Below are 16755 nucleotides of genomic sequence, written 5' to 3' on the forward strand. Positions count from 1 at the left end.
GGCAGCACTCTCCAGGAGTTTGCCCTCCTCCTCACTCGAGAAAGGCGCAGTGAAGCCACTAAACTTGGCACCGCTCCCCACAGAGGCAGTGGCAGACGTGGAAGGATCCAGCTTCGTGATCAGGCCGCTGATAACCATACTCAGGCGATCCAGCTGGTTGTCCCTGGCGGCGTGATCAGCTGACTGGGGCGCAGTGTTTACATCTTGGCTCGTGCCGGCAACAGAGAGCGGCTAAGCGCAAGTCCCAACTCTGGCGCCATCATCCTTCTGTCTGTCTTTCCTCCTTCTCTCCTCCCCTGTAGGTGGAGGATTTTCCCCGCTAGAGCGCTTGCTGACCGAAGACGAAGACGGTCGTCGCGGAGTTTCTGGCCGGTCCATCACCTGAGAAAAACACTGCAACCAAAGAGTAACTCTGGGTCACAAAGAGAGCCAGATAAACAACAATCCTTAGATTGTGTTCGTTCTTCACCCAATTATACTCCCAACAGCAGGACGACGATCATAAGAGCTTACCAGGGCAACTCCTTGGAGAAGCCAGTAAAAAGGGAGGAGGGTGGACAGCTGGAAGAGCGGGCGGACTGGACAGAGGTAGGCAGTGAACTGACGTGAGGCGCACATGGCGGGCATCTCATTGAATGCCTCGAGTGACGTCAGTTTAAATGTCGTGAAGTGAAATCCAAATCATACTTCAACTGACATACGGTAAGTCTCGTATACTTTATAATTATTTTAAATGTCCATTTTCATGTATTTTCATGTCTCTAGGGGTGATTTTCTAAGTGCTGGAACACATCCCCTATTATTACATGTTATAATGGGTTTGATATACAGTAATTTTGATTTGCAGTAAGGTTTTCAGGAATGCATATGTACTGTATAATGAGGACTTACTGTATACATAATTTCATTATCTACAAATGTACATTACACAAAGAGGCCAACAGCTCACACCGGTGATGTGTTAAGGGCTGGCCTTTGCAGTTCTCTTTGCTGTGGGGGGCATCTGTTTGTGACCGCCTGCAGCATCACGTCCATGGGCGTGTGGTGGACGAAGAATGCAGTTCTGACCTTACGGCAGGTGAGCAGGCCACCATTGTGAGGCTGATTGGGTGCTGGTTGTGCTGGTCTGAGGGGCAGCAGTTGCCGGGCAGAACAGGAGGTAGTGTAGGACTGGGTGGCAGCTGTACCTCCTGCAGTGGTCACACTCCTGATCCTGGAAGCCCTCATACAGTTCCTCCCTGGTGCAGTAGCCCAGCCTCACTCGCTGCAGCAGCACACTGTCTGCCCGTGGCTGCTGCATGGAGGCATCCAGCGGCTGGTAGTCAGTGGCGGCGGTGTACCAGGCATCCTGGTTCTTCCTCCCCTCAAGCTACCGGTGTGTCTAGTGGGCATGTCAGGTGGCAGCGCATCTGGTCTGCACCTTCATTTGCCTCAAGCTGATGGGAATGAATCTCCTCTGGTCACTTGGGGCCCCTTGGCTGCCCACACAGCAGCCGCGGTGGCAGCCTCGTTACCCCATACACCCACATGGCTTGGCATCCAGTTGAGCCTCACTCGCCGCCCCTGCACAGTGAGACTCTGTAGGCTGCCCGGAATGGCAATGATGAGGCCCACGTTGTCACTGGGCTGCTGCTACTGAAGGACCTGTAACTCCACCCTGTAGTCTGTGTGCAGCACCATGGTGGCCTCCTGATGGTGCTGGGCATGCTTCAGGGACAGCTGGATGGCACCAGCTCTGTCTGCAGCATGGAACAGTGGTCCAAAGTCTGGCACACAGCTCTGTGCTGCTGGTGATGGCAGTAGTGCCCATCCTGTCTGGGTTTACTATGCTGTCAGTGTAGTACACGATGCACCCTGGCTCAGTGACCTGTGCCATGGCCATGAGGGCATGTTGCTGCAGCTCCGTGGTGGTGCAGAGAGACTTGCTGGTGGACAGAGGAGTGACCTTGAAGTACGCTGCGGCGGCCTCCCATGGGGCAGGGATGTGGTAGGTGGAGGTTGGGAGATCCAGCTAAGGCTCGGGCCCGTTACCTGTATGGGTGAAGTGGTGGGTTACGAACGCAGACCGAATCAGCAAGGGTTATGGAGCACTTCAGCACCCTGTGTCATCGCCAGTCGCAGCTTCCTCTGTCACATGACCTCCTCATCATGCTGTAGCACTCTGGAAACATGGCAGGCCATGATCTGCTCCACTTGGGTAGAGAGGGATACCAGGCTGGTTTCACTCTGCATGACACATGTCACGTGCTGGACTACCTTAGTGTCCCCCAGCATGGTCCTCATGGCAGCGTTCTGCACCATTATGCCACCACCGGTCTATAATTTAGGAAATTGGTCATTTTCTCCCCTTTGTGTATAGGAACTATATTTGCTCTTTTCCATTTCTTTGGTACTTTCCCTTCTATCAAAAGTGCTGTTGATCACATCCCAAATTGGTTCTACCAACTGTTCTTCCAGAGTCCATCCTGACACTCCCTCTGCTCCTATTGTTTTTCTAACATCCACTTTTTCTAACAATTTGCTAATTTTCTGTTTATGCGCCACAACGTTTCGTAACCCTTCCTGTGTCACTTTGCCATTTATCTCTGTGAAATCACCTTTTATCACCTATATCAAATACAGATCTAAATCCCTAATTCATTAGTTCAATCACTTTTTATGTTGTTTCTCTTTCCCTTAATTAACTTAGTGATCATCTCTCTGTTCATCATCTTTCCATTCATATACTTGTAAAAAAGCTTGGGTCCCTCTCCCCATCTCTCTCTACTACATCCCTTTCAAACTTTCTCTCCTCCTCTCTTCTTATTCTGATATATTAATTTTGTGCTTCCTATTTTCTTCATTTCACTGCTTCCTTAGTTTCTTTCAAGCTACATCCTTTCTCATATTAGTTTTTGCATATGTAACATTGTACATGTGTCTGCTCTCTTTTACTTTGTATATGAAAACTTACTTCTTTACCCTTTCATTGTATTCATATAGGAATATTTGATACTTTTCTTGCACTGTTTTGCCCAGTATGGTTTCTTTCCAGTTAATACTATCAATTAAACTACAGGCAACCCCGCTTAACGAAGGGGTTACGTTTCTAAAAAAACACTTCGTTAAGCAAAACTTCATTAAGTTTAACCCCTGACTTAAACTTCCATTGAGAGTAAACAAAGCGAGAGTGCATCATAGTACAGTGAAAGGTTTAATGAAAGTAAAAATTATGAAGTTATACATTTAGGCAGTTTAATTGAAGTCATTATAATGTACACTAATGTATGTATGTGTATAACTTTATAATGTTGATGATCTTAAATTTATGAAGGAGGGAGAGTGAAACGGGAAAGACACTAACCGGCAATCTGTGGAATGTAAACGAAGGGCACATCCTTGTATCACATACAAAACTTATGTACCACATTTCCACAAGGCTTTCCATTTTATCCATTGTAGAGTCACGAGTTCAGGTGGTTCTTTTAGCTTGCAAGGAAGATACGGTCTCATCAGCCTTCTTAATAGAGTCTGCTGACTTGAAAACAGTAGAGACGGTAAATGGAGTCAAGATGGTGGCGAGCATTGCTATAGTTTTCTCGCCTCTCGTGTCTGTGAATAATATCAGCTTCACTTCGAGAGTAAGAGACACCCTGGTCTTCTTAGCAACACTAGGCCACATTGCAGGGCATTTTGGTGGTAAGTTGAGTGAGGGAAGATGAGCTGTTGCTGATGCTGTTAATGTTTTGAACAAGGGAGTGAGTGGTGCGCGTGTTGTCCACGAGAGGCTTGATCTTGATCTTGATCTTGATTCCACAGGTGTCACAGGATTTCTCCTGAGGCAGGTCTTAGTATTGGCAGCTCCTGGTGTATTTAAAAGCCTGTCAGCTTGCATGATACGGCAGGGCTTTCAAACTTGGAAAAAATTACCTGGATAAAACTTCGTTAAAGCGAGTTTGGTGTTTGTTAAACGAGCAGATGGTAGTAAAATTAAACCTTCGTTGTAGTGAAATTTCGTTGTGTGAACCTATATTAAGCGGGGGTTGCCTGTACTTAATTAATCCCGCAAAATTTGTCTTGGCACAATCTAATTTTCTTTTTTTTTAGTCCCTCCTTACATTTCAAAGTTTCCTGATCCTCTAATTTAACTTCCAGAGCCAGGTGATAATTTTTCCCTATTGGACTATAATACTTAATGGTTAACCCCTTCGCGCCGGATGTTAAAAAAGCCCGCCTGTATGATATACGGGTGGTAGTGCCTTGGCCCAGCAGGAAATTCTTGCAAGCTTGTCATACTTGTCGTCTTTGTGTATTATGCTGCTATTTTTTAGTCACTATATCGCCTTCGAAGAGGAAAGTGGACGCTTCTCTCTTCGGAGAAAAAGAGAGAGAGAGAGAGAGAGAGAGAGAGAGAGAGAAAGTGTGACATTTGCTAATATTTTAGACACAAGCGGGACGCATGTAGCTTATCTTTTGAGAGGAAGAGAAGGAGGGAGGGAAGGGAGAGGGAAACGAAGGGAGAGAGAGAGAGAGAGAGAGAGAGAAATTAGAAAATTTGTTGTTTTTGTGTGTGTTGTGTGTGTGTGTGTGTGTGTGTGTGTGTGTGTGTGTGTGTGTGTGTGTGTGTGTGTGTGTAATTCACTGTTTGATCTGCTGCAGTCTCTGATGAGACAGCCAGACGTTACCCTACAGAACGAGCTCAGAGCTCATTGTTTCCGATCTTCAGATAGGCCTGAGACCAGGCACACACCACACACCGGGACAACAAGGTCACAACTCCTCGATTTACATCCCGTACCTACTCACTGCTAGGTGAACAGGGGCTACACGTGAAAGAAGACACACCCAAATATCTTCACCCGGCCGGGGAATCGAACCCCGGTCATCTGGCTTGTGAAGCCAGCGCTCTAACCACTGAGCTACCGGGCCGTGTATTTACCTACCTAATTGTATTTATCTAATTGTAACATACGGGAAAGGAGCTATGCTCGTACTGTCCCGTCTCCATATCTACTAGTGTGTGTGTGTGTGTGTGCGTTTTCATGAATGTTACAAGGCGGGATGCATGTAACTTATCTTTCGAGAGGGAGAGGGGGATGGAGGGAAGGGAGATGGGGAGGGAGGAAAGGGAGATGGGGAGAGAGAGAGAGAGAGAGAGAGAGAGAGAGAGAGAGAGAGAGAGAGATGGGAACAGTCTATGCCATTGGGTAATTTTAGACACAAGGCAGGATGCATGTAGCTTATCTTTAGTGATTGGTGGAGACAAGGATGGTGAGAGGAGCACTAGGATTTCAAAGACAGCATACGGCATGTGTAGTTGGTATCCAACACACTATACGGGACAACTGAACTGAAGAAAGCTCAGAAAAGAAATATGACGCCTACGTAGGCATCACCGTATTTGCTACTGGGGCTTCATGACGCCTACATAGGCGTCACCGTATTGAAGGGATTAAACAAGGCTGTTTTTTTTTTTTTTTTTTTTTTTTTGTATACTCCTTCATCCACTGGTCCATTGTGTTTACCTCTGCATGCTAGCAAACAACCCATTTATGTGTTTATTTCCATTTCTAATTGTATTTCCCTAGTTGTATATTGCAGGTTTGAGCGAGGCTCATAATGACCTGTCTCCATATCTACTTTTATCCATCTTTTCCTTTAATTTGTACACACTTTCTGCTGCTACAATCTCTTCACTCATTTCATTCCAGATGTCCACTGCCCTATGTAGGAAACTAAATTTTTTAATGTCCCTCAAACATTGACTTCATGATCTTAGAGTGTCCTCTTTTGTTGCTACATATACTAATTACTCATATGTAATTACATATGCCTATATGCCATTATTTCCCACACTCAGCACAGAAAATCAACCAGCACCTCTATATATAGAGAGAGATTGTGCCTATAGAAGTTCCATGTCACCTCCGTGCACATGCGCCATGCTGGGAACCACCAGCCCAGCTGGCTAACCCTACCTTAGATCCTTTCTGTGCTCAGCACGGTGTTCACCTGCACCTCTTCTCGCTTCTTCCTACTCTTTTTTTTTTTTTTTTTTTTTTGTGCCCGCTTCTTTGCCACTTCCATTTCTACTTCTCCTTGAGTTGCCATGGCTGCTCAGAGTTGTGTTGAATGCAAGAGGTGGTTGCCGGGCAAGGCTTTAGAACTGCATTCCCACTGTGTGCCTTGTCGACTCGCCATGTGTTCAGCTGAAGACCGGTGTAGTGAGTGTTCCTACCTCTCCCTTCTCCAGTTCCAAGCGTATGTGAAGAATACTGAGAAGCATTCTGCTAAGGAGAAGAAGCAGGCCAAGTCGTCTGGCGGTTCCAGTGAGAAGCGTTCTCACCGGCAGGAGCCTGCTTCTGAGGCCCTTTGGTCCAGCAGGTTTGTCACTGTAGAGTCTGATCTGGCCACTATGAAAACTTCTATTGGCCAGTTGTCAGCGGTTTTGTTGCTCCTTGCCTCCGGTTATGTGTTTTCAGGGTTTGCGGACGGCGGAGCAAGTATGCGTCCGCTCCCCAGGTTGGTGCCGGGTGTAGCGGAGGCCCGATCTCCCCTCAGCTCAGGCCCTTCGGTGGCGGTTGTTGGTAGTAGTGGAGCAAGTCTCAGTGTGTCCCCTCTCCCTGGTTTGGCTCCGGGAGTGAGTGGGGCCAGGCTCCCTCTGTTCCAAGCACTGCCCCGGAGTTGGCAGTCAGGGGAGTGAGTTTGCATGCCGCCCCACGCTCTGCCCTGCCACCGGTCATGAGTGGCATGCCTTCTCCTGCTGTTCCTGGCCCTTCAATAGAGTTTTTGGGGCTCGGTGGAGTTAGCATGTGTGCGGCCCCTCTCCCTAGCTTGGCTCTAGGAGTGATGGGGGTCCAGTCCCCCATTGTTTCAGGCTCTTCTGCAGACTTTTCTGGCTTCAGGGGTGTGAGCTTGAGTACGGCCCCGCTCCCGAGCGTGGCCCCAGCAGTGAGTGTGGTGCAAACTCCCACTGTGTCAGGTGCTTCCAGGAGTTTTCAGGTCTCGGTGGAATGAGCTTGCGTGCAGCCCCACTCCCCAGTGTGGCTCTGGGATTGAGTGGTTTGCAGGCTCCCGCTGATCCTGTTTCTTCCGTGGCTGGTCCTGGGGTCGGTGGATTGAGTCTATGCGCTGCTCCTCTCTCTGGTAAGGCCTTGGGGGCTTGTGGGAGCCAGCTCCCACCAGGTCAGTCTCCTCCTTGGGCCTTGTTGGTGGCGGAGAAATGGGACTTCATGTAGCACCACTCCTTGGTGGGTTGCTGGGTGATGGCAATTTTGCAGGCTCAGCGGGTGTGTCTTCCATGGGCATGCCTCATGTTGATTGGCTGCATGGGTCAATGCCCTCACAGGTTCTGCCCCAGCCAGTTGATGCGGGTGCGGACCCTGGTGGCGCAGTAGTTAGTCAGGCTGCTGCCACGGGCTGGCCTTCATTTTCTGAAGAGGTGGATCAGGTTTTTGATGATGTTCCCTTGGGGGAGGCTGTCACTGTGGATGAGGAAGGTGCGGCTTCCTTTCGTGAGCTTATTACCTCAGTGAGAGAGTCCTTGGGTCTCCCCATGCCCTCTTCTCTTGCTTCCACTCTTCAGACTGGGGTCGTGCGCACCTCTGGGACTTCACGTCCTGGCACCACTCCCTTGGTGCTGCCTCATTCTCCTCTGGCTCTGGAGGTTTGCAGGGAACAACTGGGCTGTTCCCTGGGGATCTCTAATCCAGTTTCAGCTAAGTTCACCTTGCCCAGGAGGTTGGCTTCAAGGGCAGAGAGGTGGTACACTCCAGGAGGAGATTTCTGTGGGGCTCCTCCTTTCTATGATGACCTGCTTCATTTGATGGAGAGTAAAGATCTGTCTGTCTGGCATATGGCTACTCAATTAGGGGATATTTTGAGTAGTCTGGTTGATATCACTTCCTGGACAGATCAGGTTCTGGGGGACCTTGCTGGCCTTTCCAGTGCTGCACCCCAGAGGGGCTTGGACTGCCTGGGAGCTCTTGCCAGGGTAAATTTAGATATAATGCAACCCTATGAAATGCTCTGTTTGAGGATGATGATGTTACACAGGCAGGCTGTGGTGAGAAACCTTCCTAATACTTATGGTGATTGGGAGAGACGGCAGTTGATGTCTTCCCCTGTTGGCTCCCACCTTTTTGATGGTCAGACTCTTGCAGTAGTAGAGCAGAGGGAGCTTGAGTCCTCACAACGGTCACTCGTTTCCCAGATTGCTTGTGGCCTGTCATCCACAGCTCAGGGCATCAGGGCTAAGGCTGATCATGCCATTGGTTCCCGATGCCTTGCACCAGTTGTGCCTCCTTCGGTTCCGCCCCCTCCTGCTCTTAAGGTGAGTGGTTCCTTTTGCTCTCGAAGAATCTTCTGTGGCCACTCTAGGGGCCGTCGGGGTCTCGCTAGGGACGCTGCAGAGGTGCTACTGCAAGTTGGGCTTGTCTGCAGCGGCACTGGCAAGAGTGGGAGAGCATCGGGGCCTGCGAGTGGGTGGTCAAGACCCTTTGGTATGGTTTTGTTCTCCCCTTCCTCAGGGATCCTCTCCTCTCGAGCACGCCTGTGGAGTTTCTGGCGTACAAGGGGGGCTCAGACCGTCATTTGGCTCTGGAGGCTGCGGTTTCCGAGATGCTGATAAAGGGAGCTATAGAACCGGTTGTAGACCCTCAGGCCGGGTTCTATTCTTGCATTTTCCTTGTGCCCAAGTTCACAGGGGGCTGGAGGCCGATTTGCCACGTAATCATAGCTTGTGCAGTATTGCACAACATATGTAAAGTCCGCAACATAAATCTACGAGTAGATCCTGAGGAAGAGGAGGCAGCTGCAGTCATCAATGTGGTGCCTCCCCCTGAAGCACACAAGGGATTGGCTGTGGAAGGACTTCCTCAAGATGGTCTACACTATAGGCAGCACTTCACCAACCTTACTTTTCAGTATGTTGTTGCTATTACACTAACAATTCTATACCATATACACAATGATCATTGTACAGCACCAATTCTCTCAAGATTTCTTGTACTCAACCCACTATTACAGAGCTGTTCCCTCAAAATCAGTGATATTATTGTTTTCCAGACATTCCTTCATTTCCTGCCTTTATTCCTTAGTCTTATTATGTTTAATTTTGTCTTTTCAGAAATGTTGAGTCACAGAAAACACCACTTATGAGAACTTCAACCTTCACCACATATGTACTGCCTGGTGAGATAATGATCAAATTGGTTACCTTTATTGATGTTTCTTGAAACATAAACTCATTCATAGTTTTTATTAATGTATAACATTAATGTCTTATTCCTTAAAAATTGTTTCTAACTTACTCTCTTTTGGTAGAAATGTTATTTAAGTTCAAAAACCTCCATTTCTATCTTATGTTTACGTTGTAAACATTCCATTTCTATCTTATGTTTATGTTGTAAACATTCCATTTCTACCTTATGTTTGCGCTCTAAACATTCTATATCTAATTTTAATTTCTTCTTTTGAAGAGTTACTTCGTCTTCCTCCTCTGGCTGGTCCCACACAGAAGTCTGCCTTTTCTTGGGGGGTGGCACCTCACTCTCTTCTTCAAGAGCCTCCATCACAAAGCTGTCCTGCGGTGGACCTTCAGCATCAGGCAGAGGAAGACATGGCAGGCTGGTGGTTGTTGGTGCTCCCGCACAATCAACCTCTTCTAATCTGTATGAACATAGGGTCAATTAATAGGATATTTTCCTATATCGTTGTGTGTGTGGAGAGAGAGAGAGAGAGAGAGAGAGAGAGAGAGAGAGAGAGAGAGAGAGAGAGAGAGAGAGAGAGAGAGAGAGAGAGAGAGAGAGAGAGAGAGAGAGAGAGAGAGAGAGAGAGAGAGAGAGAGAGAGAGAGAGAGAGAGAGAGAGAGAGAGAGAGAGAGAGAGAGAGAGAGAGAGAGAGAGAGAGAGAGAGAGAGAGAGAGAGAGAGAGAGAGAGAGAGAGAGAGAGAGAGAGAGAGAGAGAGAGAGAGAGAGAGAGAGAGAGAGAGAGAGAGAGAGAGAGAGAGAGAGAGAGAGAGAGAGAGAGAGAGAGAGAGAGAGAGAGAGAGAGAGAGAGAGAGAGAGAGAGAGAGAGAGAGAGAGAGAGAGAGAGAGAGAGAGAGAGAGAGAGAGAGAGAGAGAGAGAGAGAGAGAGAGAGAGAGAGAGAGAGAGAGAGAGAGAGAGAGAGAGAGAGAGAGAGAGAGAGAGAGAGAGAGAGAGAGAGAGAGAGAGAGAGAGAGAGAGAGAGAGAGAGAGAGAGAGAGAGAGAGAGAGAGAGAGAGAGAGAGAGAGAGAGAGAGAGAGAGAGAGAGAGAGAGAGAGAGAGAGAGAGAGAGAGAGAGAGAGAGAGAGAGAATGTGTGTGTGTATATGCTTTGATTTCTTTATGTTAAGACAAACAATAGATGTGATGGCTTAATTATGACTGTTATTTTCCTGCCAGACTACATTAGTTTCATATGCTATTAAGAATTACACATGTGCCACCATTCTATATTTACCTGTCAACTACCAACACATTGACAGATTCCAGGCTTGTGTCCAATCCTGTGGTGATGCCTTGGAAGGTTACATTGCCTTCCCCCAGGATGTCGTAAATGAATTGCGTAATAACATCTAATGTAGGAGTTGCAGGACCTCCCCCTGTAGAGTATAAAATTTTGTTAGAAATATAAATAATATTCAGCTATATATTAAGGTCTCTCTCTCTCTCTCTCTCTCTCTCTCTCTCTCTCTCTCTCTCTCTCTCTCTCTCTCTCTCTCTCTGCTGGGTGCATAACACTTCTACCTTTTAAATTATAAACTTGGGTTAAAGCTAACTCACCTGTTCCAACAACTCCCTTCTTATATTTAGCAATTGATTCTTTTGCTTTGGACTGAACTGTATACCAGCATTTTTCGCATTCAGCCTTGGTCCTTATAACCATGGGATGAGATGCAGTTATGAGATAAGCTATCTCATCCCAGGCCTCATGCTTCATCTTTGCTGTTAATGATGGGGACAGTGATCCTTTGATTATACGTTTCCTTTCTTTGATCAAAGTGAGTAGGTGGAGTGTCTCATCGTCTGTCCAATTTGCCTTCCTTGCTTTTTTTTCCTTCAGAACTGCCTGTATAATAGATTAGATTACACTAAAACAGTGGAAATAATTAATTCTTCCATCACCCTTCATGACCCGACAATCTTGAGATAAAGATTATGGGCAGGGAGAATGAACTTAGTAATTTCAGGGTACAGGTTAAACTGTACTTTGTACTCCTTTGTGCTGAAAGCATTGCAACCCTTGTAGTAACAAGTTTAACTGCACATTTCCCAACTCCTCTATCCCTAACAGGTGCTTCAACCTCCCATCAACTAAGCAGTTTGGTTAAACTGTACCTGTAAACCTTTGTGCTGAGGGCATTGCAATCCTAGTAATAACAAGTTTAACTAGAGATATCTTAGTTAAAAAGCAACAAAACCTCCTTAAAACATACCCTGAATCCACCTGAGCTCACATGAATTTGATTATTTCCTCATAAACCTTCACAAAACACTTGATACACATGAAATTTGACAGTATAATGTGGCTGATAAGTGCCACCTGCTTTATACCTCATATATACAGCCAAATAATCACACTTACCACTGAACATGAATTGATCGGTACGCACTCATATGGTAGGTTGATGGTGGTTTATCTTTATCAACTTCTTAACATGGATTAAGTGTGATTTAGTTTCTTTTAGGATGGTTTGATATATTGCTTACCTTTGGGGAAGCCTCATGCTGGTTCATGCTGGCATTGGAGTTCCTTGTTGATGATCTTCATGTGGATGGCTGGCTGCTGCTGCTGTTGTTGTGAGTGTGGACAGCATCTGCCGCCAAGGTCAAATCCACACATATTCTTTTCGCGGTATGATATTTTAATAGATTCTCATTTCTGCACCCAATATATTACAGAAATTTCTATATTTAACTTTGATGTGATAAAAACATATTCGTAGTGGTAAATACATCCTGTAGCGCCTTCAAGATCAGGATCTAAATCTTCTTAGGTGTAGGTCATAAATCACTCGGCTCACAGCTAGGAGTTGTCTTACGAGTAATTCTGCATGACTCATAAATCCAGCTCATTGCTGTGAGTAGAAACTGGTAGTTGTGAGTTGCTTTATGAGGAGTTTTTATGAAGTTTTAGGCATACCAGCCCGGGTTCCTGTGTTCGCCCACCTACCCTCTGTTATAATAAAGTGGGAAACTAACGACTGCTTTGATTACTGCCACAGGTGGATTCATAACATTAACATGCAGGACAGAAAAAGTTTAGGACAGGACTTATATACTGATGCTTCCAATTTAGGCTGGGGAGGGCCACCTTGATTGACGGTCTGTCTTTGGGAGTTGGTCTATGGAAGAGAGGCTGTTGCACATCAACGCCCTTGAGCTTAAAGTTATTTTGCTTGTCCTTCAGACTTTCAGATTAGACCTAAAAGGAAAACATATCAAAGTGTTTTGCGACAACACCATTGCTATGACTTATGTGAATGAGACGGGAGGCACAAAGTCACCAGTTTATAATAGTATTGCCAATGAAATTTGGGACTGGTGTATCGCTAATGATGCATGGATCACATGTTCACATATCCCAGGCAAGGACAACATGATGGCTGACATGGCATTGTGTGCAGTTAACAATAGGCATGAATGGAAACTTAATGGAAACATTTTTCAGCTTTTGTGTGGGTTATTTGGTACACCAGTCATAGATTTGTTTGCGTCAAGGCTTAATAAGCAAATATCCTCATTTTGCTCCTGGAAATTGGATCCAGAAGCAGAATATTTTGATGCATTCTCACTAAACTGGGCGAGGTTTAAACTACCTTACATCTTTCCCCCATTTTCATTAATTACTAGATGTCTACAGAAGATGAGAGCAAAAGAGGCGAGGGTGGATGGTTGTTCCCCATCTGGTTGTCACAGCCATGGATGGGGACCATGCTCAGGATGCTGGTCAATCACCCACGATTTATTGCAGTTAGGAGACAGGTTCTCACCTACCTGTCCTCTGCAAAGGAGTAGCCGGTCATGCATCACACCAGACTGATGGCATGCCTGCTGTCAGGGAGCAGTTCTGAGCACAACGAATATCTACAGGGGGTATGGATATCCTCATGGTCTCGTGGACAAAAGGTACATGGAAGCAGTACCACCCACATTTTAGAAGATAGTCGCAATTTTGTGATAGATGGAACGTTAATCCCCTTAATCCCACTCTCACCAACATAATCAATTTCTTGTTTGATACTTTTCACAGAAAAATCAGGTATGACTCAGTTAACACGGCAAGAAGTGCTCTCTCTTCCCTAGGCATCGTAGTGGACGGCTGCAGGGCCGATAACCATCCCTTAATCATCAGATTTATGAAAGGGGTATTTAACCTGAGACCACCCCTACCCAGGTACATGGCGAGACAGTGGCGTAGTGGATAAGGTGGTGAGCGTAGGATCGGGCAGACGTCTATGCATAGGTTCGAATCCCACCACGTACAGCCTTAAACACTTTGTCATTTGTCGAGTGGTTTAAAGTTACCTCGACTCACACTCGAGAGGGTCCGGGTTCGAATCCCGGAAGCGGCGAGGCAAATGGGTAAGCCTCTTAATGTGTAGCCCCTGTTCACTTAGCAATAAATAGGTACGGGATGTAGCTCGAGGGGTTGTGGCCTCGCTTTCCCGGTGTGTGGAGCGTTGTTGTGGTCTCAGTCCTACCCAAAGATTGGTCTATGAGCTCTGAGCTTGCTCCGTAATGGGGAAGACTGGCTGGGTGACCAGCAGGCGACCGAAGAGGAGGAGGAGGAGGAGATGTCACCATGATACCCAGGTTCTAGGTGGTTACACCCAAGACGAGCTTGGGTGGTGATATGGGCCCTAATATGGGTATCACTATAAATAAAATTGTCTGTGCCACTAATGGGCAGAAGCTGAACAGTGCTTCCTACACACACTTCAAGTGACCCTACAGGTGCTATAGGCCTTAGTAAAGAAAAAGAAAAAAAAAAAAAAAAAAAAAAAATACTGCGACCTGGGACATTCGGCCTGTGCTAAGGAAATTGCAGTCCTGGTACCTGTTGCACATGTTCCTTAAGGCATTGACACTAAAATTGGTTATGTTGATGGTGCTGACCCAAGCTGCAAGGGTGAAGACCTTGCATTTATTGAGTGTCAAGGGTTTATGTATTGAGAAAGACTTCATTTCAGTTCCACTAAGTGGAAACATCAAGCAGTGCAACCCACAGTTTAATGTGCAAATGATTAAATTTCAGACTTACCACAAAGATGCTAGTTTGTGTGTCTGTGTAACTTTATGGCAGTACCTTGAGAAGACAGAGGCTCTTAGACAGGGTACTGTCCAGGAACATGATAGTTTATTAATCAGCTTTATTAAACCACACAAAGCCGTTATTTGGGACACCATTGCTCGATAGATCAAGACAATGCTAGATAAGTCTGGGGTGGACACAACTAAATTCACTGCCAGCAGTGTTTGAGCAGCTGTGGCATCTAAGGCCAAGACCATGGTAGTTCCTCTTTCTTGTATTATGGCAAGAGCTGGCTGGACAAGGGAGAGTACTTTTGCAAGATTTTGTGATATGCACATTGAGGTGATCGACTCGTTTCTGGTCCTGAATTTGTTGGATACTTTAGGTTAATGCATACATAAGATCTGATTCATAAGGGAGCAGTACCTCTCATTTTTTTCTGGATGCAATGGCAGAATAACTTTTTTGGGGGTAATTTGTATTCACGGTTTGCATATTGGATACAACATATTTGGGGGGAACTTTACTTTCAGTTGTAAAAATGCAGGTCAGGGTGGAATAGCCACAAGGGTGCTTGGTTGGACAAACTGTAAAGATCAAATGTAAAAGTGACAAAATTAATTTTAGGAGCAATGCAGCAAATAAAGGTTCATATTGTGTGGTGTTATTTTTAATCAACCTTCCTTGCAGGCTGGATGCTCAGGTACAGTTTTCCCAGGCACGACACCCACATGGCTTCAAAGCCTCATGGGAATGCTTACCTCAGCAGAGGGTGATTTGATGAAGTAAAATTGTAAGGTACACGAGACTTACCTTTGGGAAGTTGAAGTGTGCTTGTGATTTTACAAAGCAAATCACCTCTGCTTGAGGGAAGCATTAACATGTCCACCTCATCCACCCCCTTTTTTTAAGGTTATTGCACTTTAATGCACATACATTCTTGGCTTATGTCATGTGGATGATCGTTGCTTCAAAGTCTGACGGTGTGGTACGAAACAGCTGATCTCATGTTAATACTTCCCTCAAGCAGAGGTGATTTGCTTCGTAAAATCACAAGCACACTTCAACTTTTCAGTGGCAAGTCTTGTGTACTTTACAATTTTCAGTATTGTATCTCTAGTCTTTTTATGAAGAAGTATTAAATGGAAAAGTATTATTTGATTTATTATTATTTTTTTTTTATTTATTTATTTTTTTTAATTACAAATATGAGAAGAAACTTTATTTGTATGTTCGTAAACCCCTTTGTTATGAAATATACACTCCCATCATGGCTGTCTATGTTGTCATAACTCCCCTTGAGCGAGCTAGTTTTATCAAGATTTTGCCTGAGTCTCTTCAACAATACAGAACCTTGGCATCATAGGACACAAGCTGATTTCCTGAGACTTTTTTTTTTTTAAGGTGTGTCTTATGAGCTATCAAATACAGTGCTTACTCCAATTTTGCGAGTTCAAATTTTGTGATACGCCAATTTTGCGACCAAGAACCAAAAATTGCCATTTTTTAAATTTCCCCATCTTGCTCCTTTCTCCCGGTATTGCGAGTGGTGGCGGGAGAGAGCGTTCCATAAATTATATATTACTGTATTATATAGGCAATATTCTATTAATTTATTCATATTTATCATATTATACTATATTATTATCATATTTATATTATATTTATCATAGTTTGATGGTTTTTGGCTAGTTTTCATAAAAATCTGGCAGTAATTCAACAAAGCTCATCTGGCAACACTGTCCCGCTCCCTCCCGCCTTCCATTTGTTTACGTACACCTCCACGGAGTTCTCTCTGCAAATTTGGAGGAATCCTTGTGCTCGACTTTGTGCGACATGGCGCCACCAACCAAGAAAAACATTAGGCTAACTTTGGAGCAGATGAAGATAATTAAGATGAAAAGAGATAGAAAAAGGAACTGTGATATTTCCAGAGAGTTTGGTGTGGGAGAATCAACTGTGAGAATGGTGTTTAAAAACAGTGAGAAAATTGAAAAAGCTGTAAAAACCTATCATCTCCAGGTAAAGCTCATTTAATTTATTTTTCTTAAGAATAATCCTTGTAAACCCTTTTATTATTGTATGCTGCACAGTCCCATTTATATGTGATATAAAATATGGGCAAAATATTAGGAAAATATTGAAAAATTAGGTGACCATGGACCATGGTCCACCATATTCAATTTTTCCCATAGGAATAATACTTCTAATTTTGCGATTTCCAAATTTGTCACTCACAATGCCGCCTCATTTCTCGCAAAATTGGAGTAAGCACTATACTTCATAGGCACATAAGACAAAATTAACAGTTTAAGGGTTGAGAAAAACTGATGGAGATAACCCAGAATGTCTGACTTCATAGATACTGTTTATAATCTACATAAATTATTAGTAGAAGACAGACTGAGGATGTTTAGTGTAGAATTCGAGATGAGGGATGGAAGAATACGTTCTTGAGGTATTAAGCAACATGCAGAGCTTGCTCTGTCCAATCAAAA

General features: G+C 45.1%; 1 protein-coding gene and 1 long non-coding RNA gene across 2 annotated transcripts; one reads left to right on the forward strand and one right to left on the reverse strand.

The window, feature by feature from the left end:
• The first annotated feature begins 7169 nt into the window (after window positions 1-7169).
• LOC123518685 lies at window positions 7170-9598 on the forward strand. Its single transcript, XM_045279650.1, has 2 exons — window positions 7170-9171; window positions 9459-9598. The coding sequence occupies exon 1, from the start codon at window positions 7202-7204 to the stop codon at window positions 8603-8605; it is 1404 nt and encodes a 467-aa protein (XP_045135585.1). The 5' UTR covers window positions 7170-7201; the 3' UTR covers window positions 8606-9171; window positions 9459-9598.
• LOC123518686 lies at window positions 9514-13378 on the reverse strand. The gene is made up of 3 exons (XR_006678865.1): window positions 11713-13378; window positions 10463-10604; window positions 9514-9648 (listed from the first exon to the last, which is right to left on the reverse strand). It is a non-coding gene; the product is annotated as an uncharacterized LOC123518686 (long non-coding RNA).
• Window positions 13379-16755: the final 3377 nt, after the last annotated feature.

The sequence above is a fragment of the Portunus trituberculatus genome, chromosome 44 (genome assembly GCF_017591435.1).
Source record: "Portunus trituberculatus isolate SZX2019 chromosome 44, ASM1759143v1, whole genome shotgun sequence".
NCBI classification, from domain to species: Eukaryota; Metazoa; Arthropoda; class Malacostraca; order Decapoda; family Portunidae; genus Portunus; species Portunus trituberculatus.